This window comes from Labrus bergylta, chromosome 1 (assembly GCF_963930695.1).
Source record: "Labrus bergylta chromosome 1, fLabBer1.1, whole genome shotgun sequence".
Taxonomy (NCBI): domain Eukaryota; kingdom Metazoa; phylum Chordata; class Actinopteri; order Labriformes; family Labridae; genus Labrus; species Labrus bergylta.
In genome coordinates this window covers 23,261,321-23,285,329 of record NC_089195.1, presented here as the reverse complement: position 1 = coordinate 23,285,329, position 24,009 = coordinate 23,261,321, and the positions used below count along the sequence as shown (strand labels likewise).

Below are 24,009 nucleotides of genomic sequence, written 5' to 3'. Positions count from 1 at the left end.
TCATCTTTAATGGCCTGTGCCATGATCGGACATCCAGCCTCTCCAACCTTCCAGCCTTGCCCACTTCATCAAGCAGGTGAAGGGGAGCAGTAACACATCTACTGCCAGAGAGGAGTTTTTAAGAATTCTTATGAATTCTCTTGTGAATTTAAGGAGTTTTGGGCAGAATTATCAAAGGGTACAGGGGTAGACAGGGAAGTGAACACTGACATCCAGGAAAGTTCTGTGGGAAAGTTTTCAGGTACACACTCAAACTAGGAGAAAACTATTCATTGACTTAGAGTAAGTATTCTACCTGCATGGAGTCACAAGTATTTTGATATGGAAGTTGGAGAAGCCAAGAAAAGAAAAGTGCAGAGGGGCAAAAAGTACATCTGCTAAATAAAAAATACCAAGAAAATGTACAACACTATTTTAACAAATTAATTGTATATCCGCTACCGGTTCAGGTGACTTTATTTGTACCCGTATGTATATTTGTTTGCAGCTAGCAGCAGTATATACAGTAAGTGATTGTTCAGCCTCCTGCCAAAAATAAATACTGCCTAAAACATGATCTGGTATCAGAGAGAAGGCCAGTTAATACAGCCAAGTAACCAATTAGTAAAAACTAAAGGGGCTGGTGCTAGCAGAAGGTGTAATGCTAATAAAAGGTAACAAAAAAGCAGCATGTAGTGTTTTTCTATTAACAAAAGTTTTATTTTTTTAAATTGGTCTAGTATCGGAGTATTACCCTGCATCAGCCAGTTTTCCACGTCTAAGTATCGTAACCAGTATTGGAATGGAAAAAAATGGTATCACACCAATTTTATCACTGGATATGAGAATTCGTATGTTGCCATAGGGCAATATCTCCCTTTTGTACGCTCAATTTGACATGTTGGCATCCACACAAAACGGGCAGATAAGGCTGGTGAGAGAAGCCACTGAATGCTGGTGAGGAAAACAATAGCTGACGAGACGCCCTCCAGTACATCAATCAGACTAGTCTGTCAGCTCAGCTCCCTGCAGAGAGATCCATGGGAAGCAAAAGTGGGACCACACAAAACACAGAGCCTGCAAATGAGAAGCCAGAATATGGATTGCTCCACAATGAGCGGCAAAACTAGACAGCGACAAGGGATGGATGAGAAACATGTGTGGGTCAAGTCTACAAGGACAGTAAAATAGTGTGAAGGCATGTCCCTTCTGCAGTGCTAACGACAAAATAAAATCAGGGACATAGCAACAACAAAGTAAATGTATCATTTCATTTAAGAAGTACCAACCATTGTATGGTTAAAACACTAGAACCACCCATTATTCTAGACAGCTGACCTCTTGCAATGACGCGAGTCAATATATTCCATTGCAATAGCAGAATAAGAAGTACCAGTACTTGTTTTTATCCTAACTCAAAACCTTTTTTTTTTTTTTTGGGAGAAGTCTGGAGCTGACGGCTGGGTTATCAATAAACAACTGTTCCAACCCCACCAAAGGTCAACAGTGGTATCTATCAACAATGACTCAAATCTCACCTGAACTAGTCAGCTTTGGTTGCTTAAACTTTAATTGTTCCTAATGGGGTTTTTGACCCCTCTGGAAACTGTCAGGCAACTTTAATTGATTACTGTCTTGTTTGTTTGTATGTTGGTGTTGTTCTTATGTATGTGTGTGTGTGTGTGTGTGGGGGGGGGGGGGCACAGGTACATGATCCTTGGTGGTTATAACTGGCTAAAAAAGCTATAAGTGCCAACAAAGGCCGAATCGAAACACTAATTTCCACTGCCACATGGATGTAAACAATTTACTGTATGCTTTTGTTTCTTCCAAAAACAACTCGTGCACATTTTAGGAAAGAATTGTATTCAGCACTTTCATTTGTCCTCAGACATACGATGGGTTCTTTGTGAAATGGTCACAGTGTTCTCTTGTCTCTTGAGTGTTTAACACTCAGTTAAACCAAACTTAAAGATGTAGGATGAGGAAAATGCTCATATGGGTGCATTCCCGTATCCACTTATGATGAGTTAATATCAACAAAGCTTTTGGTTTAGTCAGAGTACAAGAAGAAGGGCTTATGGTGGAATACCAGAGCTCCTTACAGTTTGAGCTGAAGCTGACAGTAAAGTCTATCATGTTTCAAGTGTCCAGATGGGACTTTACAGTTATTATACTTATTTTTCTCTATAGGATGAAGGTAACAAATGGCTTTACATTTGTCACCATTTCTTGTTCTGAGTTATGAAACTAAGCTAGAGCAGGGAAATTAAATTTACAAAACAAATGAAACACTACATCTCAGTGAATTTAGCAAAAACTGTATTTCAAGAAGTCTTGAGATTAAGAAATTAGATGATTTGTTAGTTTCCAAAAGAATACAGGTGACAAACAGGCTTTGCATAAAGTTTAATTAATAGATTTTCTTTATTTTAGCACCTGTGTGTGAACAACCTTGTAACCAATGGAAGAAAAAAAAACACAAACCCGTAACTTAAAAAACCAACCCATAGCTAGCTCAAAAGTCACTGAATTCATTTCCAGGCATCACACCCCAGGTTCTGAGCTAGCACAAGTACAAAATGTGTGAGTGGCACCAGATGAGTCCACAGAAACAAAGAAGAAGAGAGAGGTGTCTTATCCACAATGTGGATAAAGGAGATTATCAGAGCTGTTCCTGGTTGTAGGATTCTGCGGGAGAATATTGCAGAGCTGTCATTGTGTTTTCTTTTTTTTTTCGGAGAGAAGGGGAGAGAAATCGTTTGAACTGGGAGTAAACGCTGTGAAAATGGTGGAGCTGGCATATTTACACCCAGGGTCTGCACAGGGGGATTACATGCAACGTTTTTTTTATGTCACCCATTTGACAGCATCATCTCATGGCGGTTTTGAAGGCTCCCCCTCATTATCTGGGCCGGGGCTGCATTTAACACAGCTTTGAGTTTATAAAGACAATGGCTGCCAAACCTCAGGGCCTTTAACAAACAACAAAGGAGAGGGTAACAATCAAATTGTCCCTGTTCCATCTTGCCAAACTTGAGTAAAAAGTCATCAGCTAGTAAAAAAATATGACATCTATGTGACAGCTGGAGAGCCCTGAATGGATCTAAATGGATATAAGTGAAAGTGCAGCCAACCTAATTGTGCCTCAGAGGGTTTGTATCTGGAGTAAAGGCATGCCACTGATTGAACATTACTTAAAAAGTGAACTGGTTTTTCATTATTTTCCCTCAGACTGTTTGTTGTATTTATTCCCCATGGTCAAGACGTTGTATCACACTCAGACCATGGTGAGAATAATACAAAAAAAAAAATAATGGCAAACCCCATTAAAACAAACAAACAAAAACATTTGAAGTGTGTGTTTCTAAAACAAAGTACACTCAAACCTCAAATAAAGATATGTAATTCTGCACTCCATGGTCTTTGTTTAGTCAAACAAGATCATGTATATTACCATGAATATCTTTAAATTGTAGTATTGTTATGAATATTCGGGGAATAAAATCACCCTATATCACTCTAAATAATTTATACATTTTATTAAAGGGTGCTTTTAAGGATGCTCAATGTCACTTTACAGATACAACAACAATAAAAAAAAAAAAACACAATATCAGGACCTAATTAAAACAAAACGCAGGAAAAGATGTGGTCACAACGAATTAAAAAATCTAAAAAGGTGGGTTTTGAGCTTACGATCCAAACAAATTCATCCCAACGTTATGTCCCGCCTTCATACTGTATGACTGGTTCTGTCTTGTTTCAGGAGGAAATACGTAACAACACTGCAGTTAGATACTCTTGAAGTTCGGTTTAATGGGTACTTCAGTTGCCTATTTAAACAGTTTACCTGAAATATTCAGTGAATCTAATTATTGTTTCATCTTTGACTTGTGCCAATCAGTGGGTGTTGCCTGAATCAGACACTTCTCTGAAGGGTTAACAGAGTGTGTGTGTGTGTGTGTGTGTGTGAGTGTGTGTGTGTGTGTGTGTGTGTGTGTGTGTGTGTGTGTGTGTGTGTGTGTGTGTGTGTGTGTGTGTGTGTGTGTGTGTGTGCTTAATATGTAGAAAATGTTTCAAATAAGTTAACACAGTCAAATGTTGACTGTGACTAAGAAGAGCAAGAAAAACAATGACTCAGGATACTCTGTTTGATGATGTTTGATGATCTGGAGGAAAAACAAGTACAAACACAGCTTTAAACAGTTTCTGCTGTTATTCTTTGTCTTTATTTGCCTTCTTCTCAAAAGCAGCACAACTACCTGCTTGTGTTACAACCTCTCTCGCTCTGACGTTTAGTCACACAGCAAAGTATTTACCCACCAATTACCCGCAGATACCCTTCCTCTAGTTACAGCGGGGGCCCCATAAAAGGGAACAAACAATAACAACAGTGAAGGCTCCTCAGCGGAAAAGAGAAACATTATAACCCAGGCAGACGTGAGAGAGATGGGTGTGGAAAAAAAAGCTTGCACTGATGGAGAAGAAATTGAACTTGATTAAAGAGCAAACAAAACAAACACAAACACTCCGCACACTTTGTGAATGGGCCTGCCGCACAAAGCTAATATGGAGCTCTATACCCGAGCGTTCCCGAGAAGGCAGGATGAAAAAGACAAGTGTTTAAAGGGAGAGATCTTCCTCTGTTTGGGCTGACATATTTACACAATTATGTGCAGGATCCAAAGCAGTGCAAGCAGCGTTTCTGCTTCCCGACAAGTCATAAGAAGTTTATTTATTTTTTATTTTTCTCTCAGCTCTCTTTTTACTTTGGATTCTAGTTGATTAAATGAGAGTGTGTGACACAGATCTGCAGGGTAATGTCATCTGGCAGAACAGTGTCATCATTTTTCCTGATGCAGTTACACTGACTTAACCAACTCTCCATCAATTAATATTAAGGCTTTACATGTTACTGAGCCTTAATGACACTCCTGCTATGACATCTCCTCTGTTTCATTTCTGACATCCTAAATACTTTTGATGGAATCTTTGCTCTTCAAATTGGAGCTCAGATAATTGCTTTATTTACACTGAGAAGCAAAATAAACAAATAAATCTCCAATTACAGTCTAATATTGATTCTAACAGCATGATTAAAGGCATCATACCTCTGCATCTTCAGAGAGAGAGTCATTGTGATATGACACTGGCTCACACTGAAAGAGTCCATGCAATCAAAGTAGAGTTATGAGATCTGTGGTCTGTTGCCCCCCTATCTGTTACCATATAAAACGGCCCCAAAATCAACTAGTTTTGGAGTAAATAATCATGTGACAGTAACAAACAGAAACAGTATGGTGCTAGCAAAGAGTGTAATGTCAGTACAATCTGTGTAAATTCCTCAATTTTTTATTTTTTTTGCACTAGTTATTGATAAAGTGCTTGGTATCAGCCGATACTAAAGTTTATTGGTAGCTGGAAGAATAAAAGGTATCAGAAAATCTTGTAATAAAAGTACCATAAAATACAGATATAATGCTATGGGCAATTAAATTCAAGGACCACACAGCCCTTATACATATTCACTCTGCCTCTGAAATCCATAGGAATTGCTAAGTCATCTCCAATGTCTCCGAGGCATTGGCGTACAATGGCACTTATATCATATGCTTATAAGTGGTGGCCTCCTCTCTCTTATAGAGCTCGATCTTTTGGCCCCTCAATCAGGGAGCATATTACTCCTCTGTCAGAGCAAAGCACTTCCTAACGACAGGGAAGGCCAGCTGGGACTGAGGAGAGGGCAGGAGGCACATGCATTAACATAATAATCCAACCACGCTCCCACAGGCCCCGGGGCCAGACAGCATATTAGGTAGGCCCCCCTTTGTGAAGGTCCTCGCAGAGAAATAAAGCTGCTTTATGGTGAGCCTGTCAACCTGTGGGAAAGGCGAGGCTATACCTGCGCTAATTGTTGATGGAGAAAAGAGAATCATGGTATTATCATAGCCCCTCATGGGTAAATAGAGATCCTGTTATGAGCTCCACATGTTAGATAATGAAAGGTAGAAGTTAACCTACTTCTGAATGTCTCACATTGGATTAAACAGAATAAGTAACAATGTTTCTTTCTCCGCTCTCTTTGTTGCCCTCTGCATCACATTGCAACACAACATAACCCAGTAGCCTGACACATATTTCTGAGTATAGGAAGCATCTCCTCGCCTCCTCATACTTACTGAAGTGAAATGCGGAGAGACACAGGCTTTGAGGACAAGAGAGAGACAGAGAAAAGGGGGTTGGGTGTTGGGTTCTGCAGCCTTTCCCTGTGGCATTAGCTGGGGAACGTTAGCAGCGTGTACTGAGGCCTGTGATCCTCTGGACGAGGGGTCCCATGGTACCTTGTGTGGCCTGCACATTTTCTAACCACAGGAGACACTTGCTATGCTTGAGTCAAAGCTATCGTAATAAAGCCAAGAAGCTATATCAAGCTGCTTAAGCCTGGAGACATCAAAAAAAACAACAACTAAATTCAATACCGAAGCAACAGGAGAAAGTGTGTTGTAAAAAGACTCAACTTCAGCTTTTCAGAAAAACTTCCCAAATTCACCATCACCTTTGCCAGCATGATATGAGGAAGACATTTGATGTCTGCTTTTTGGTAGCGTGGTAGAAATTTCTAAATAAGGCGTATCTTAAAGATGACATGCAGTGTAGACAAATGTTTTGACTTTTCATCAATTTGAACAGATCTTTCTCCAACCAAGCCATGGATTGATCCTGATTAAGGGATCATATAAATATTAATAGCTGTGCTGGGTACTCTGTTATTGTTATTGCCCGAGAAAAGTTTCATTACTCTCCCTCCATGTTGTTATAAGCTACAATAGTTCAACTTACTTAGCGCTACGTGTGTAGCTTAGCTTTCTGGGTTTGCCTAACTTGATATACTTAGTAAGAACATAATAAACGGTACACAGAGGTTTAACTTCTCATACTACGGCTTCAGCTTTAGGCAATATAAAACAGGTAAAGCAAGCCGAACAATGACAACAACTGCTCAACAGCAACTATAATATAACGGTGATTGGAGATATGCTCCCATTACATTTTGTAAAAAGAGAAAGCTTCCACGAGCTGATGGAGTTTGTCAAGCCAGGTTACAAGCCATGATCACAGCTAACAACAGCTATGATAGTGGAAAAGATGCTGCAGAATTGTGCAGGGCAGCAAAGTGTCTGTTACTACAGACTCGTGGGAAAGCTTTCACCATGGAGTCATATGTTACCTTAACTTGTCATTTCATTGAGAAATGGGATTTTTTCTTTACAGAAAAAAGTATCAAACCATGGAGTAGAGTACTCATTCACAAGGTAATGTGAGTACTCAAGCATTTAGATGACTGTAAATGCCCATTCCTAATTAATAGATGCAAAAAGCTGAAGGCTACAACAAAGAAAATAACAAGTATTGAAGAAGGCAAATAATATAAACACAAAATGGAACACAGTTTGGGATACTGCAGTGTGTTAAGATCGGTGAATGGAAAACAAAATGTCATTAGACTTTGTGGTAAAGCAGCTTAGTAGTGTTATTTAAGGAGGCTCAAGAGTTCACCATGGTGAAAATTTCCAACCATCTACTATTTCCTAAAATGAAGAAATAGAATGATTTTTAGAACAACCAAAACTCTACCAGGTGACAATTTGTGGATTTCTTTTTCCTTTTGTAAGTAGCCCCATAATGAATAAGATTATGTACAGTGTGCACCCCTATAACACCCCACTCGGATTTTCACCACAAAGTCTTCATCAACCACACTGTCCTTAGTTCGTCGCTAACCTCGCAGATGCCACCAATTTGACGCAAATTAGCCTAGTTACATGTAAGCTGGCTGCTAACTCATGCTACAATGTGAGAATGAATGGTCCATCAACCCAGAGCAGCATTTGTTAAGCTAAAGGTTTGCATATAGATGTGAAGGCACCGTATGGAAATGAACTGTTTTATTTAATAATTGAAACAAAGTCAGTCTTTTTTATTTGTTTATTGCGTTTGCTCGTATCCCAATGATGATGTCATTGCGAATTATTGCACAGCCCTTCATCACATCCACTATTGACGGTTCACACAGAGAAGAGAGCCTGCAAGTTGAGTTTAAAGAAAGCAGCAGCAAAGAGCTGTGTGGAGCCTTTTCATTGGGAGGCCTGTCTGTCAGAGCACCACTGATGTGAATGTCCCTCTGACTGCTACTCTAGGCCTGTCACTCCATGGTTGAGGTCCTTGACTGAGGACTCTCACTATGCAGTTCACAAACAGTAATACCTCAATGGAGAGACAGAGAAGTGAAGAGGAAAAGGGGCTTCTCAAATCATTTTGATCAAGCATTGAGGTAGACCTCCACACCGCCCTTATCCCCACCACACGAGGAGACAACTCTCTAATTGGTGGAAAGGGCAGCCTGTCCGTGGCCGTATGCACTCTCAGATCTCTCCCAGGACAGCCGAGGCAATGTGCCAATTACTGCCAATTGTTGGCCTGTGGTTGAGATGTGGACAGTTGTCCACATGGAATTACAGTGAAGGCCTGGCAAACTGTGGTAGATGCTGATATCATATAAGAACTGTATAATATTTTAGAGACAGCGCACAAATAAAAAATAAGAAAACATTATACAAACCTTTGCTGTCTTTAAGTACTTTGTTTCTCAAATTACTTTTGATGTCTTTGTATTACCCACAAAAGCAAACCAGACCATCAGATTTAAAACTGATTTTCTTTATATAGTTATTATAATGCCAGTAACAGCTGACACCGGGTTGGTGTCAAACCAACAATTTGGACCTTAATAGTTTTTGTGTACATTAACCAGACAGAGATAAACAATAAGTAGTATTTCTGATTGTTAAAAGAAAGCCGGATGAGTTTTTCATCAGAAAACTCTTATTGTTTGCGTACAGGAAAAATCAACAAAAAAGCAAGATGTACAGCTGTATCCATAGGGGGCGCTAAAAAGGTATACAAACTATAAGATTCTATATTCTAGAACTATCTAGTAAATATATATAATCCAATTTTCATTGATACAATAGCAGCCATGTGAGGTGCTAAAAACGGTCATCTAAAACACCACCTGTCTGGGCCTGTATGTTAAACAGCCCAAATATAGCCCATGTTTGGAGTGACCAGTGGGCTATTATAGGGGTCCTTTTGGCGGAAGTTGAACATACATTCCTTCATCCATTATCCATTAGCTGCTCATCATGGTATAGGTCAGACCTAGAGCACAACCTCCTCTAGCAGTCACACAGAAGCAGAGAATAAAAGGCCTTTTAAACTGCGCTCACCCACAGCTCATAACAAGGAAGCCAGAAAGTGGAGAAGAGAGGAGGGAAAACAGTCATAATTCTTGTTCAACTAAAAATCACTATAATGCTCTTTAATTGTGTAGGCAAAAATCTTTTCAAAAGAGCATGGTAATTTTACCCTGTTAAATTATTCAGCGCACATTAATAACGGTCGGGGCCAGGCTGGATGAGAGTGGCTGTTTTAGGAGTGATGAGCTGCCGGAGCTGGGAGACAGAAATCTCAGCAAGACGGTTTAAAGGCACATTTTAAAGTTACATTTTCAAGTGAACGACTTTTTTAAAAAAACGACCCGCAGTAACCCTGAAAGATAGTGGGACTGGATGTTGGAGCAGCGATTTAAATGAATAAATCGTAAAAAAAAATGACTTTCTGTGTAACATTTCCTCAATGAGAGATACTTGATATGAACAAAATATGATTTATATGTACTGATTTTAAAACATCAGCCTAATCTTTCAGTGCATTTGTTAATTTTTAGCACATTTTATTGGAGTGAAAAAGTTTCGGCTTTAATAAATGAACATGGAAAGAGTTGTTTGTCAAGACTTTGGATATACATTGAGCAGTAACAAAGAATATCAAGAAAGCAAGTTAGTCCAGACTTGCTCCATGAAAAGACAAGAATTATGAAACCTCAATATAACTCTATGTAAAGTATCTGTAATGTTCATTGTGCACTTCATACAGCGAGAGCCGTTTTATAATAACAGATAAAAGGAGAAAAGGTCACGATCAAGATGTAATGAAGGGCAGCGCTCACTGTAGGCTTTAAGGGATTCAAGGCAGCAGATAGCACATTCAAGAGAGCGATGCAAATGAGAATTTGCATGAGCCAAGCACCAGCAAAGGTAATATACATAATTGGGGGAAGGGGTGGCAGGCTATGAGGAGGGGATTCTCCATCAAATACGGACATGTAGCAACACATTCTATACTTAATAATTAATACAATGCACTGCACACACACACATTGCATGGGATGCATATCCTCAATCCACTGAACAATGACTTTTAAGTGCACTAGAACACAGTGAGCCTGACAAAATATGCACAAATGTGTGCGAGATGAAATACGCTTCTTACCCCCGTAAAGATAAAAAAAAGCAACAAACGCCTTCCCTAGGCAGAGAGAGCTTAACTATTCTTTTCAGTTCAAAGTCAGGGGTATACTCTAAATATTTGTGTATTAAACATAACACACAAGATGGAATAAATGGAGGACTCGAAAAGAAAGTGGAGGGCCTGCAGGAGAAAACAACATGGAACTGCAATGCTTCTTAATGTCAGTCTGACTAACACAAACAACCATGGTGAAAACAAGCCAAGGCTTCAAATCTTGTAGAAAGTATAAATCGGAGCGAGTATGATGCTTGCTGGCTACAGTTCTTAAAGGAGCTGGAAATGCAACTGGCCTGGACTTCAGAGTACAAGTTGCTCCACCTCTGTTGTAGGAGACAATTGGGGGAAGATGAGCATAAGATTAAGCAATGAACGACAATCACACCTATATTGAAGTATTTTAAATACAGCTTTCGAGGTATGCATCAAGGACCAGTCTAAGGCCCCATACAGCATGATTAAATCTAAATCCGCTGACTCTTACACTGTTTGTTTGTTTATTGAGGCAAGTTAGGGGGTGTTCTAAGCCTCAGAACTGCATTAAAAGCTGATCTGGCTTCTTCAGACAGCGCTGCATCCGACTTCCTGTTGTCGACTCGCAGTTGCCGCGGAAAAATTGCTGCTGCAGCCTTAGACTACCTACAGCACTTTGTATGCCGAAAGAAAAGAGTTAATTAGAAATACAAATTCTCCCAGATTGTTATTAATGGGAACTGTAGAGTAAGCAACACATATTTTGTGCCCATAAGTAATTCTCAGGTATCTTTGATCTGTGGCCCACAGCGGATGCTGCTGCGTGCGGCTGTCTGGCTTCTGGGACTCTGCCAGCGCCAGACATCTGGCTACTTTGTTATCATTGGCTGATCTGCTCCCGGGAGGCCACTCTTGTGACACCAGGCAGAGAGTGTCCTGGCAAGGAAAATTATCAGCACATTTTGAGTGGATTAGAGTTCCAAAGTGGTCTTCAAATCTCTACAGGGGTCTGGTGAGCCGTGCTCTTCTGGGGGTTCCTCAGGGCTCTGTTTTGACAACACTGTTGATTTGAAAGACAGCAAGGTTTCGACTCCCACTGTTGCATCACAGGTTTTAGGCAGCGTCTTAGGAAGTGAATAAAGGCCCCCAATTATGATCTGTCAGATGTAGATGGGGAAAATGCACCACAGACTTCCCTTGATTAGTGTGGAGAATCTGGAGTAGCAGCAAATGTTTGTACTAGAGTGTCGCTTGTCGTTTGTACGCCAGTGTCATATCTGGCACACATAAAAATGCAGTACGTGCATTTGTTTTTACTGACTAATGCAGTTTAGTTGCTCTCCAAATGCTGCTGCTATAAAATTTCCATTCACATTCTTAACATTCTTAACCTGCCTTGAGCGTTTTTTTCAACTCAAATATGGCTCCATCTCAAAGGTGGAGTCTGACAATCCGTTGCACAAAACACTTGTTTAGAGGTCAAAAAGAAGAGAATGCTTATTAAGCACAGACTTGGTGGAGGAAAAAAAGCCATGATTTGACAATCTGAACCTTATTCACAGGATTGATTGAGGTATCGTGTCTTCTCCCTTTTTTCTCTTGGCGTTTCCATTTGTGAATACAAAGCTGCGGTGACCCATAAATATTGCATGGTGTGGAGATGCAAAGCAGGAATTAATGACTGGGGTGTGTGTGTGTGAGGGAGCGTGGTGTATGGCAGGTCCCTATGGGATTCTGCTTAGACAGGCGGGCATGGTGAGGGTGTGGTCTCTCTCTCTCTCTCTCCCTCTCTCTCCCTCTCTCCACACACACACACACACACACACACACACACACACACACACACACACACACACACACACACACACACACACACACACACACACACACACACACACACAACTATACTGGGATGCATGATTGTTGCCCAGTGTGCTAGCCTGGTCGAGCTTTGTGCATTTAAATTTTAAGCACCATTTACACTTATGTTACTCATTAAGCTCTAGGTAGCTATCCTGCTAAAAAAGACTCTTCTAGGAGTAACTCATGCTGAGATCGTTAGTCAGTTTATTTATATTCATGTAAATGAAAAGTTGAATAACTAATCATGAACTCAGTTATTTAGAAAACTAAAAAGAAAATGATTTCTTGTTTAAACTTCCTTAATGTAAGTTCGTGTTTCGTCTTGGCCTTATCTAATTTAAACCTTTTTGGTTCCTTTTTTATGTTTTACATTTGAATTTAGCAATTTTAAAACATCACTTAAGTGTTTAGAGAATTTTTTGGATGGCAAAATGTTAACAAAAGAAAATAACCTTTGGATGAAACTCTTGTATTGATTGCCACTCAACATTCACAGAGTTTGGTTGTCTTTCTTTCTCTCTCTCTAGGAACTAGTTTAGCCAATTAGTCAATTACTTGAGTAGTTGATGGACAGAAAATCAACTTTTAAAATCACAATCTAAATCCTGCATGTTAAAATAATTTAAAAAAAATGTTCCAGCTTCTCAATTGTAAGGGTTGTTAATTTATTTTTTTACATAACATCTAACATTTTTCATTCAAGAGTAAAACTTAATCTGATGTTAAAAACCAACATAATTGCAGCCCCACTCATTCTGTACTAAAAACACACACGTCATATATTATCAAAGAGCTCTTGGTACAGCATAAGGTGGGGCTTAAGTTATGACTGCACTCTGTATTCGTCTCATTATCATAAAACACTGCTAACATGTGATCAGGGCATTATGAGGTAATGACAAAGTAGTTATTTGAGGGAACAAGAAAAACAAGAAGAAAAGTACAAAGAGAGAGAGAGTCAGGGAGAGGCTGAGATCAGCTTTTCCTCTCTGTTTAGCATGATGAATCGGTTGAGGAGGGGCCACTTGACACCTGTCACCTAACCAGCCAGGCACAATTACCTCTAGGGGGAGGACGGGGGACTTGCTGGGGAGTTGTGCATAGCTCCCAGTGAAATAGACGAGCGTTTGAAGATCATTAGTGTTACAGGCCCTGTCTTCGTGGCCCTGTCCAACCTCCTGAATGGCTCGCTTTGATCACCGAGCTGCGTTTTTGTCAATAGTAGGGGTACACCGCATAAATTATAAAGTTATACACACAAAGTCAGCAGGTAAAACGCCACACTCAATTTCTGTTTCGGACACAGATGGGGCAGCTGATTGCAGGTAATGAGCGTCATCATAGCTCTGCAGCCAATCACGTGCGGCGGCCGAGCCCTCGTGTTTGGCGTCATGTTCAGGCTAATGGCGCTGCAGGATGGCACTCCCAATATTGAATGTAAAGCTGTACCTATTCTCTTGTGTATCATCTGTGATTTAGAAAGAGATGATGTCACCGTTATGGATATGATTTGTGTACAGTTTGATGCAGGTAAATATGAGAGAATGTCAATCATTTGAGCTGGTAAAGAGTTGGGCTCACTAGTCTTAAATATCTTAAATAAAATATAATCTACTGCAAATTTAGAGTAGTGATAAATAATGAATCCTTCATATTCTCTGGATAGAGGTAACATTCTTCAAAACTGTAGGTGAACTTAAAATGTACTTGGTTGAACCGAGACAGAAATGGAAATTTAGAAAGACATTGCATAACTAAGCAAGAGCAAAAAAAACAAAACAATCTATAGGTAGAAGGACAGTTCAAGATAAACATTATAGGAGATTTCAGAGATTACAAAAATTCAGATTTCTCACGCGTACTGCAAAGGCAGCGTGCCCTGGTAAGTATTGTGTTTGGCAGTGCGCTGCAGTGCTTTCAGAGCAGAAAAATGATCATTATAGCTGATGAGGTGAGGGCTCCGAATGATGACAGTGTGACAGCAGCGAGCCTTTTAATTTGTCGGATCAGATTGTGACATGCTCCATCACAGGACGGAGGAAATCTTTTCATTTGTGCAGAAGAGAGAGGGGGAAAGGAGGTCAATTAGCATCAACCATTAGACAACCCGGTGACAAGCAATATATTACTGCGTAGGAAAGTCAAATTAATGAGAGAGGCAGAAGGAGTGTTCATTCAGGTTGGACAGAATTCTGCAATCATCCTGCTTACATTAATCACTTGAATAGCACTTGACATACGCATTCTTTAAAGTCACATACTCCAAAGTGTTACTTCTCATATACGACGCCTTCCTTGCCGTCACGTTTGTTACGAGAGGCCGGGTTTACTCAAAGGTACGTCTGTCATGTCAAACGTTATCCAACAGAACCATGGGCATATAGTTTACTGTAACTTCTGCCTTAGATCAAAATGGTTTTATTGTTTTAATCCTGCCATTCAAGCTAGATCAGTCAAATCTGGACAAGATTTAGTCTGATGTGTGAATGACCACATTGTTTAAAAGATCAGAAAGTCTTCCACCAATAAGATCTTAGCCAAAAGCAGCATGAGAGAGAGGATCTCATTTTATCAGAGGAGACAATCTCAAAGCCAGTTTTTCTTTTCCTTTTCCAGGCAGCCTTTATTTGATGGCTGGCTGTCAGGGTGCTGCTCTCGATATTGATCTGAAATACCTAAAGGTATGTGACATCATTATGAGGCTTGACCTTATCATCTGCTGCCCTGCAGCCAATAGGCAGGACTGGGCCAGAATCAAATGCGTCCCCCCCCCCACCCCAAAGGTGGGTATCTGGTGAGTTGTAGGGAAATTGGTGGCGGTGTTATTTGTTTTCCTGACCTCTTTGCACACCTCACTTTCATGGGTCTCTCATCGGTCATGGCCTGAGGTTGGATACACTAGATCAGGTTAGCTGGCTTTGCTGTTGGTTATCGTATACTGTGGTCCAAATAAGTTTAGTTGTCCATGATCATGTAGAGAAAAAGTGTCCACGACCCAACCAGGACAACAAACAGTTTCAACCTAATGCTCAGATTAAATGGGTTAATGTATAATACCTTGCCAACCTTTTGTAATTTCTAATTTCGAAAATGAAAAAAAAAAAATATTTTTACTAATCTGCAAAATACAATTACAGGTAAAAGCGAAGCGAAGATAACCGTTATGGTAAACACACTGTAATTAACAAACAACTAAACCTTTGGTAAGAGCTGAACTAATACATGTTTAAATCAATAATGAGTTAAATGGCTTTGTATTGGTGAAGAGCAGCAAATTCAGGTTTGTTTTTAAGATGACTGAATGGGTAGGAACTTTACTCTTTTACTTTCCTCCAAACACTCTCACCAGCATTGTTAGAGCAAGAAGCAGCATTTTTCAAAATACCCTCTGATAAACCTACTACAGAGAACATAAGGGATAAGTGGCAGAGCTAGCAGCTAACTGGTAGGACAGTGGCGCCTTAGGCTACTAAGACACTTACAATCTCCTTCTAGAGCGGTTGGAGAGTTAAATAATGAGGGACATGGTCATTTATTAGTGTCTGCATCTGCAGACATAACTCAGAATACATTTAGAATTTGCTTCTGTGTCATTGTGCAATTGTTTTTCGCAGAGGATTGCCCTAAACTTTATAAAGTGAGGTCAATGAGTAAACGTCTTGTAACACTGCCATCAGGGGGCCAAATACAACATTAACTCTATTACACAAGAAGAAAGATCATAGTTACAGTTAATAAAAGAAAAGCCAGCATTAATAACACACCATCCTCAGCATCTTTCTTCCCACTTGCTTTTTGTGAAGAAGTACACTGTGCACTTCAGAATCGCCAAATACAACCATATTCCTTTTTTTTTTTTAAATCAGACAAAAGGCCTAAAGTGTCATCACAATCTGCCTGACCATTAGATACCAAAACATTTCAGGTTTTAATTATTTTGCTAGGTAAAGTGTATTTTATAAAAAAGTAACACACAAACAGATATCTGGAATGTGTAAAAGACTGCTGATGCTTTTCTCTTGCCACAGGTAGAGATCAAACAGAAAACCATCTAAGCTGAGTTGCTCCTGCAGTTTTATAAACCTCTTCCATTTTTCTTAAGTGTTGATCCACTTGTTCCTTACACAAGCTCTAGTACAGTGTGTGACATTTAGTAAATCCTGAAGGCTTCTATCTTTTTGTTGTACGCATTAAAACAACACTTTAAAGCCACAATGTTCCTCCTGGAACCTGTCACATTTCCCAGGTAAACCAGATGAATAAATAAAACTCCCCCCCCCCCTCCCCCCTTCCCTTTTCTGTGTGATTTGCTGTTGCCTTGAGTAAGAAACTGATCTCTTTGTAGACCCTCTCCCAACAAGCATTGACCTTCTGCTCTGACTTGTAAAGAGCTCCACTAGATCAGAAAGGGGAGGGGGAAGCTGTGAATAAAGGCATCAGCACTGTGAGCTGCTTAGAGACATCCACTTCACTTCCACACTCTTCTCTCTTCCTCTCAGTGCAGCTTTCTCTCTGTGTTCAGTGCAGGAGCGAGGATACCTTGTTGGCGGCACAAAGGAGCGGTTCTGTAATAAAAACAGCTGTCTCTGGTGGTCTCGGTGTAATTGGGATTGTTAACGTGGAGAGCTCCTGAGGGAGACTGAGAGGAGTATGTCTTTGTGTAAAGCACACAGGCACCTCTGCAGCACGCCTTGATTCGAATGGAAGTAAGAGAGTGAGGAGGAAAAAAAAAAAGCAAACAAGTCACCTGAGTTATATCAAGCTCTGCTGCATGTGCGCTCTCTATTTTGCCTGGGCTTTACTTTTGTTTTTAGGCAGTGCCGATTTATTTATATGTAGTACAGCTCTTTGAAGTGAGGCGATTCTTTTCTTTTCACAATTCTACTGAGAGTTTCTGTATTTGAAAGGTAAGGTATGAATGCACCTTCAAGCATTGAGACAAGCCTTTGTGTGATAGTAATATTCCCTCCGATTATTGTATCGTTTTGGTGACGTAAATTGAGGCCAGAAACGTTTTTTTTAAATATTTTGCGGACACTGCAGAAGTTTTTTGGGGGGAAATGTTAGCTCAAAGCCAGCTTAATATTAAGATGTTGAGTGTTTATCTTTTAGATGCATTTTTCTGTTAAAAGGAAATTAAAACAATACTGAAATGTCATTAATATCTCTGTGTTTGTTTTTCTGTTGGTCATAAATTATTTTTTACTTATTTATTTATTTATTAATTTGCATATTATGTGCTATTATAACACATTTAAGAAAATACAAACTTAAAAAAAAATACATTATATATATATATTTTTTATCATTCCTATAAAAGCTAAAAAGGGTTTGTGATTGTAACAGAAAAATCCAGGATTGTCACATCACTGTGTCTCTATTAGCCATTTCAGACCCTTCAAAGGTAATTCTGTTAATCACACTGACTTACTGTCCTCCCTCAAACGTTGAGTGAGCTGTTGGCATGGGAAGTGAAAGCCTCAGGTACGTGAACACACAGGAAAAGTGCTGAAAATGTACTTCAAAGTCAATTGCTTTGGAGCAAGTGAATTGATTTATTTGACTTAAGATATACTTTTTTTGTGTGTGTTTCATTGTGGATGAAAATTTCATACACCAATTTAGAGGTGGTGAAATATAAATGATTTCTTTAAAGTTTCATCATAAATCAGTCTGTCGGTATATGTGAGCAGACACTGATTGCTCCTTGATGTCTCCTGAGCCTGATCCCTTGTCTCCTGGTGTCTGTAGGAGGTGGCTGCAGCAGCGCCTGTTTTTTTTTTCCCCCGCTGGGGAGGCAACATATTTCTGCAGCTTCATGGCTCAAATGTAATGTAAAACTCTATTTTGCAACACCAACAGGCGTTGAGAGATATGGGAAAAAGTCAACGTGTATCAAGATAAAAAAAAAGAAGGGGAAAAAACGGGAACTGACACCTTGACGCTCTCAAAAACACCGCGTGCGCATGAGAGCGCGTGAGCCGCCACGTTAACGCTGCAGCATCGGTAGCCTCGATATAAATGCTGTCAGACTTTTTATTGCAGTGGTGCGCGCACACACACACACACACACACACACACACACACACACACACACACACACACACACACACACACACACACACACACACACACACACACACACACACACACACACACACACATACACACACGCACGCACGCACGCAGTGGCCACATACAGAGACATACATGTGACGCTCATAATTAGAAGAAGATCATGCATAATAAGCTCCAGTGAAACGTGCAATTTAATGCTTTACCATTAGCCGTGTAGTCTATATTATTAACACATTAAAGGTGATGAAGGGGTCAAGCACTGCTCCATAAGTGCTACAAGATGTCACACCTTCTCGTGCGTGTGGGGAGAGCGAGAGTGAGGTGTGTTTTGAAAATTACAGCCATACAGAAGGAGAAAACAAGTGTTATTGTTTCCATAAGATAACCTCCAAGAGACCTACACGATAACAATAATCTCACCCTAAAGACGTGACCGTATTAAATTACCAGATTAAACACCTCGTTTATTACAACAAGATGAAGCGTTTTAATCATGTAAGAGATGATGTGGCTTAATTAGAGAAGAGATATGATAATAGCCTGCTATGACAAGTAAATATATTTCCAATAAAATGGTGCTAATTATTTGGTTAAATCTCCTTTTATCGTCACTCATTACGTAACTGCAGTGGGTCTTTTGCGTGTGAGACAACACGCATCAAACGATATAAAATTATACAAAAGACGGATTTTTTTCATGTTTCACGTTTTTTTTGTTAATTTCTTTTTCCAAATTTAATCAAATTTTCATTGGAACAAAAGAAAAAATGTTTGACCTTTGCTATTAATTAGGCTAAATTTAGAAATAAGTATACAGTTTGAGCAAATGACAATCATAATAAGATGAGCTTTTTTTATTTCTTATTTTAATTCTAGGTCTTATGTTCAATAAATGCAAATATACCGGGAGGCTGAATTTTTTTGTATGTGCGATAACAATTTGTAAATGGACTTTCACAGACGTAGTAGAGCTATCCATGGTAGGCAATTATTTTTTAAAGATGGATTATATTTCGAAAATAATTTTGAACCTGTTTACAATATTTAAGATGCAGTATTTTAAAATACACAGAAATGATAAACACAGAAATTCAAACCGATAAATAGACGTTTTTTTAAAAAAGGGATAAGCTTAATAAGACGCACTGGCTGTAACAAGGTGTTGGTGGTAAAAAGTAGAGTCATTTGAAATAAATGCCTTGTCGCACACTGCCCATGCGCAAAGTCCCCAGCGGCGGCGGCGGTGGTGGTGGGGCTAATGAAGAATAATAAATCATGAAAGGGTTTTTCAGGTACAGCTGGAAACAGTGTGTGTATGCGAGAGGGTGAGAGACTCAGAGGGAGTTGTAGATAGAGAGAGAGGGTGTGTGTGTGTGTGTGAGAGAGAGAGAGAGAGAGGGGGGAGGGAGATAGAGAGAGAGAGAGAGAGAGAGAGAGAGAGAGGCGGAGAGAGACTCAGTCTGCCCTTCGCCTCAGAGCAGAGGCAGTTCGGGTCCCCGCAGCATTGAACGTAGTCGAGGAGGTACAGTACAGAGACTGTCACCGCCATTATTGCTCACTTACGCTCATTTCAAGACGGAAACTTTCACCAAAAAAAGAAACAAACAGGTCAACGAAAGCGGCAACAGTTTGAAACTTGAAGTCTTTTTGGAAATCCTAAGAGACGAGAAGAAACTTTTAATTTTTTTTTTTTCTGGCGTCGTTTTTGAGGAGTTGCGCAAAAAAAAAAAAAAAAAAACAATATCCAAGGCAAAAATATTGTTAAAAAAAAAAACAGGTTCGAGACGGTTGAAGGAGGAGAAAAAGAGAAGGAAAGGTTAATATTTCCGCGCCACAAGTCCAACAAGGGAAAAGGGTACCTGCTGCGTGCAGTTGCATGGCCAATCTCATCGGCCAAAAAGACCTCCGCTAGTTATAATAAATAGATGTGATAACTTCAGTGTTGGACCATCTTCAGCCCTACACTTTTACTCGACAGTGACTTGAGATTCCTGCGAAGCAATTGGGCTTCAACTCCGCACCGAGGAGGCGGAGTCTTAAGTTATTAAAAGGAACTTGCTGAGGCTCGGACGCCCGCAAATATGATGATGATGTCTCTGAACAGCAAGCAGGCTTTTGCCATGGCCCACTCAAGCTTGCCCGAACCCAAGTACTCTTTGCACTCCTCCTCGTCCTCCACCTTGACTTCCAATGCACCCTCGTCGTGCTCGTCCTCCCGACACAGCAGCACCATCATCAGCAGCAGCGGCAGCAGCTCGGAGGCGATGCGCAGAGCCTGTCTCCCAAACCCACCGGTACGTATTCTGCATAATCACTGCTTAAAGGCACATTTTGACAGCCCACTTTTTTTTTGCTTGATGTTTTTTTCATGTCTGCACAGCAAATCACCCAACACCTTTTTTTTTTCCTCTGCTCAACTTATGTATTCAGCCGGCTTTGCCTCTCGTATTAATTTTTATGACCTGGGATGTTGCATGTGTCTTGTTTTGTGTGCTCCCCTTTTTTAGGATTTCTTTTTTTTTTCATTCTGGAAATGTTTTAAACCGAGGAGTGGAGGGAGAATTCCCTGCTGACAGTTATGTGTGCATTCTATTTGCAATTGCAGAGCAATATATTCGGAGGCTTGGATGAGAGTCTGTTGGCCCGAGCTGAAGCTCTCGCGGCGGTGGATATAGTCTCGCAGACCAAGAGCCACCACCACCCTCCACATCACAGCCCCTTCAAGCCGGACGCCACCTACCACACCATGAACACTCTGCCCTGCACCTCGTCGTCCTCCTCCTCGGTGCCTATTTCTCATCCGTCCGCCCTGTCTGGCCACCACCATCACCACCACCATCACCACCACCACCAGCCCCACCAGGCGCTGGAGGGGGACCTGCTGGACCACATCACCCCAGGACTGGCGCTGGGAGCCATGGCTGGGCCGGATGGCTCGGTGGTTTCCACGCCTGCGCACCCTGCCCACATGGCGGGCATGAACCACATGCACCAGGCTATCAACATGGCACATGTCCACGGGCTACCATCGCACATGGGCATGAGCGACGTGGACGCTGATCCCAGGGACTTGGAAGCGTTCGCGGAACGGTTTAAACAGAGACGGATCAAACTCGGGGTTACCCAGGCGGATGTAGGGTCAGCTTTAGCCAGCCTGAAGATACCTGGGGTGGGCTCCCTCAGCCAGAGCACCATCTGCCGATTCGAATCTCTCACGCTCTCTCACAACAACATGATCGCTTTGAAGCCTATCCTGCAAGCATGGCTGGAGGAAGCGGAGAAATCACACAGGGAGAAACTTAACAAACCCGAGTTGTTCAACGGCGCAGAGAAGAAGCGAAAGCGCACGTCGATAGCCGCGCCGGAGAAGAGATCACTGGAGGCCTATTTCGCCATCCAGCCGCGTCCCTCCTCGGAGAAAATCGCAGCGATCGCAGAGAAACTGGACCTGAAAAAGAACGTAGTGCGGGTCTGGTTTTGCAACCAGCGACAGAAACAGAAACGGATGAAATACTCTGCATGCGTCTAAGAATCGCTTTAAACCAACACCCACTTAAAGACTTGGGAACTGCTTAAAGACGATTTGTACCATATGTCCTATCACACACCTTTTTTTCAATCGTCGATGACTTTGTGCTTTGAACTTCGAAAAATTCATAAAATTGAACTAATGACTGAAAAAAAATAACCCCAGTCACGTCTTTTACTCGCTGAGAGGGGATACATGGAGTCAAGTTGAAGCATCGTTTGAAGAGCAAGTAAGAACACTGTTTCCACACTTACTATGCTTCACCTTTTTACTGACTTACAGGACTCTGCTTTAATTTTTACTTACAATTCATTTCAAATGAGGCCAACTTCATTTTTGCGTAGGCAGCAACACCCCCCCCCCCCCCCCCCCCCCAATGAAAATGGTTCTTTTTCACACAGCGGGGCTATAGTTGAACTCAAAGCACTTGGTTTGGTGACTCTCTTTGGTGTTTATATTTTGTGGCTTATAGGATAAGCTACAATTTTCCCTCCGAGTTCGTGACGATGCAGTCTGACGTTTATTCAGGGTCCACGAGGGGGGTTTAAAGGGACAACATCCAAGCTAATATTAAATTACTGCCAAAAAAAAGCCCTTTGTAAATGAATAATTTGTCACACACTTCATTTGTGTCTAAATGTGTAATTAATGCCACTTATTTTGTTACCATGTTTAAACAAAGTCAGGGATCTATTTTTAAGATAGGCTACCCAGATTGGGGCTAAGGTATAGGGTTTGTTTGTTTTTCTTATCGTTATTATTATGATAATTATTATTATGAATCCCCATTATGTTGAGATAAAGACATAGTGCGTCACTTGTAAGGATTTCTAAGATTTTCGCTATTAAAAAAATATGATTTCTCGCCGGCTGCAATAAGTTTACACTCCAGCGTGGGCCGGTGTCTTATGAACTATTTATTGAGTGAGGTCATGTTTACTTCATTATATATTTATTGGGATTCCCCCTCCCTCCTCGTTTTGCCTGAGAAAATCAAATTCTGACAGCAAGTAAAGCGTGTTGTTCTGCTTTTAAAGGGAAACGACTGTGAAATTTTACAGTCACAAATTTTAGTTTGGAACATTTGAGATGGTACAATCGAGATATATATGAGATAGTATTCTCTTTTTTAAAATTATTTTGTGTACGTTTTCTGCTATTTATTTGTATAAATATACGCGTATCATTATGAAGTCGTTGCTTGTTAAAAAAAAATCACCTTGTTTAAGTAAAATGTTTTTTCTTGAAGAGAAAAGAAAACAGCTTCATGGAAGTATACGTGTACAATGTAAATATTTCATTGGAACCAGTCGATGCACATAAATATATCCGTACAGGTTTTTGCTGTATTGCTGTTTTAGCTGAGGTAACTTATTTCTGTAATGTATGTTGCTTTTTTTGGTTCCCTGGTTAAATTATTCTATTAATTTATGACATCCATGTAATTTTAATTTATTTAATTATTGAACTGCAATATGTGTTTCATTAAAGAACAAACTTTAACATTTAATCCGACGTTTTTTTCTAAACTGTGTAATGTGTATCATCCAGACATATTAATATTCTTTTATTTATTCATCTGTTTATTTATTAATGAGGAGGATGGGAACGGTTTAGCTGTGGGCTGCACTGCTTTAAACAGATGTGTTGTGGATACAGCTGAAGACCAATACCGCCATTTTTTTTTTTTCAAATGTAGGCAGCGTGACATTGGGGCTGTAAAAAGGTGTTAGATTTGATTTTAGGAGGCACTGCCTTTGTGCCCATTAGCAAGACACAAACACTACCCCCACCAAAACTCCCTAACTTTTTCTGCAAATGCCCGAGTAGTATAAGAGATGAATAACCAAAATGATCAATTGCAAGTAGAATATCTTTTTCTTTTTTACTCAACACCTTTCTCCCCGGGCCTCCTCATAAAGCAGGCCACACAGGAGAAACCCTCTTCTATCCCACCAATGTTAAAGACAGACTGGCTCCTCCACCGCCTGGCTGCCAGCTTATGCAGCTCACTGTGGCCTTACCTGAGAGCAAATGCTAATATTCTATTAGAGTCTAATCAGGAGGTCTATGGAGAGCCGGATGGGTCCCTGGAGCGCAGACTTGCCAGATGTCAGCCCGCCAGAAAAACAGCTCGCCTGCCAACGTGCCCGTCT

At 40.5% G+C, this 24,009-nt stretch overlaps 1 protein-coding gene and 1 long non-coding RNA gene across 2 annotated transcripts in view; one reads left to right on the top strand and one right to left on the bottom strand.

Moving 5' to 3' along the window:
• LOC114918949 (uncharacterized) overlaps nucleotides 1–24,009 on the bottom strand; it is a 197,576-nt gene that overhangs the window by 112,500 nt on the left and 61,067 nt on the right. The gene's annotated exons all lie outside the window — the stretch shown is intronic.
• On the top strand, nucleotides 19,782–23,363 carry pou4f2 (POU class 4 homeobox 2). Its single transcript, XM_020628606.2, has 2 exons — nucleotides 19,782–20,618; nucleotides 20,930–23,363. The coding sequence occupies exons 1-2, from the start codon at nucleotides 20,406–20,408 to the stop codon at nucleotides 21,851–21,853; spliced, it is 1,137 nt and encodes a 378-aa protein (XP_020484262.1). The 5' UTR covers nucleotides 19,782–20,405; the 3' UTR covers nucleotides 21,854–23,363.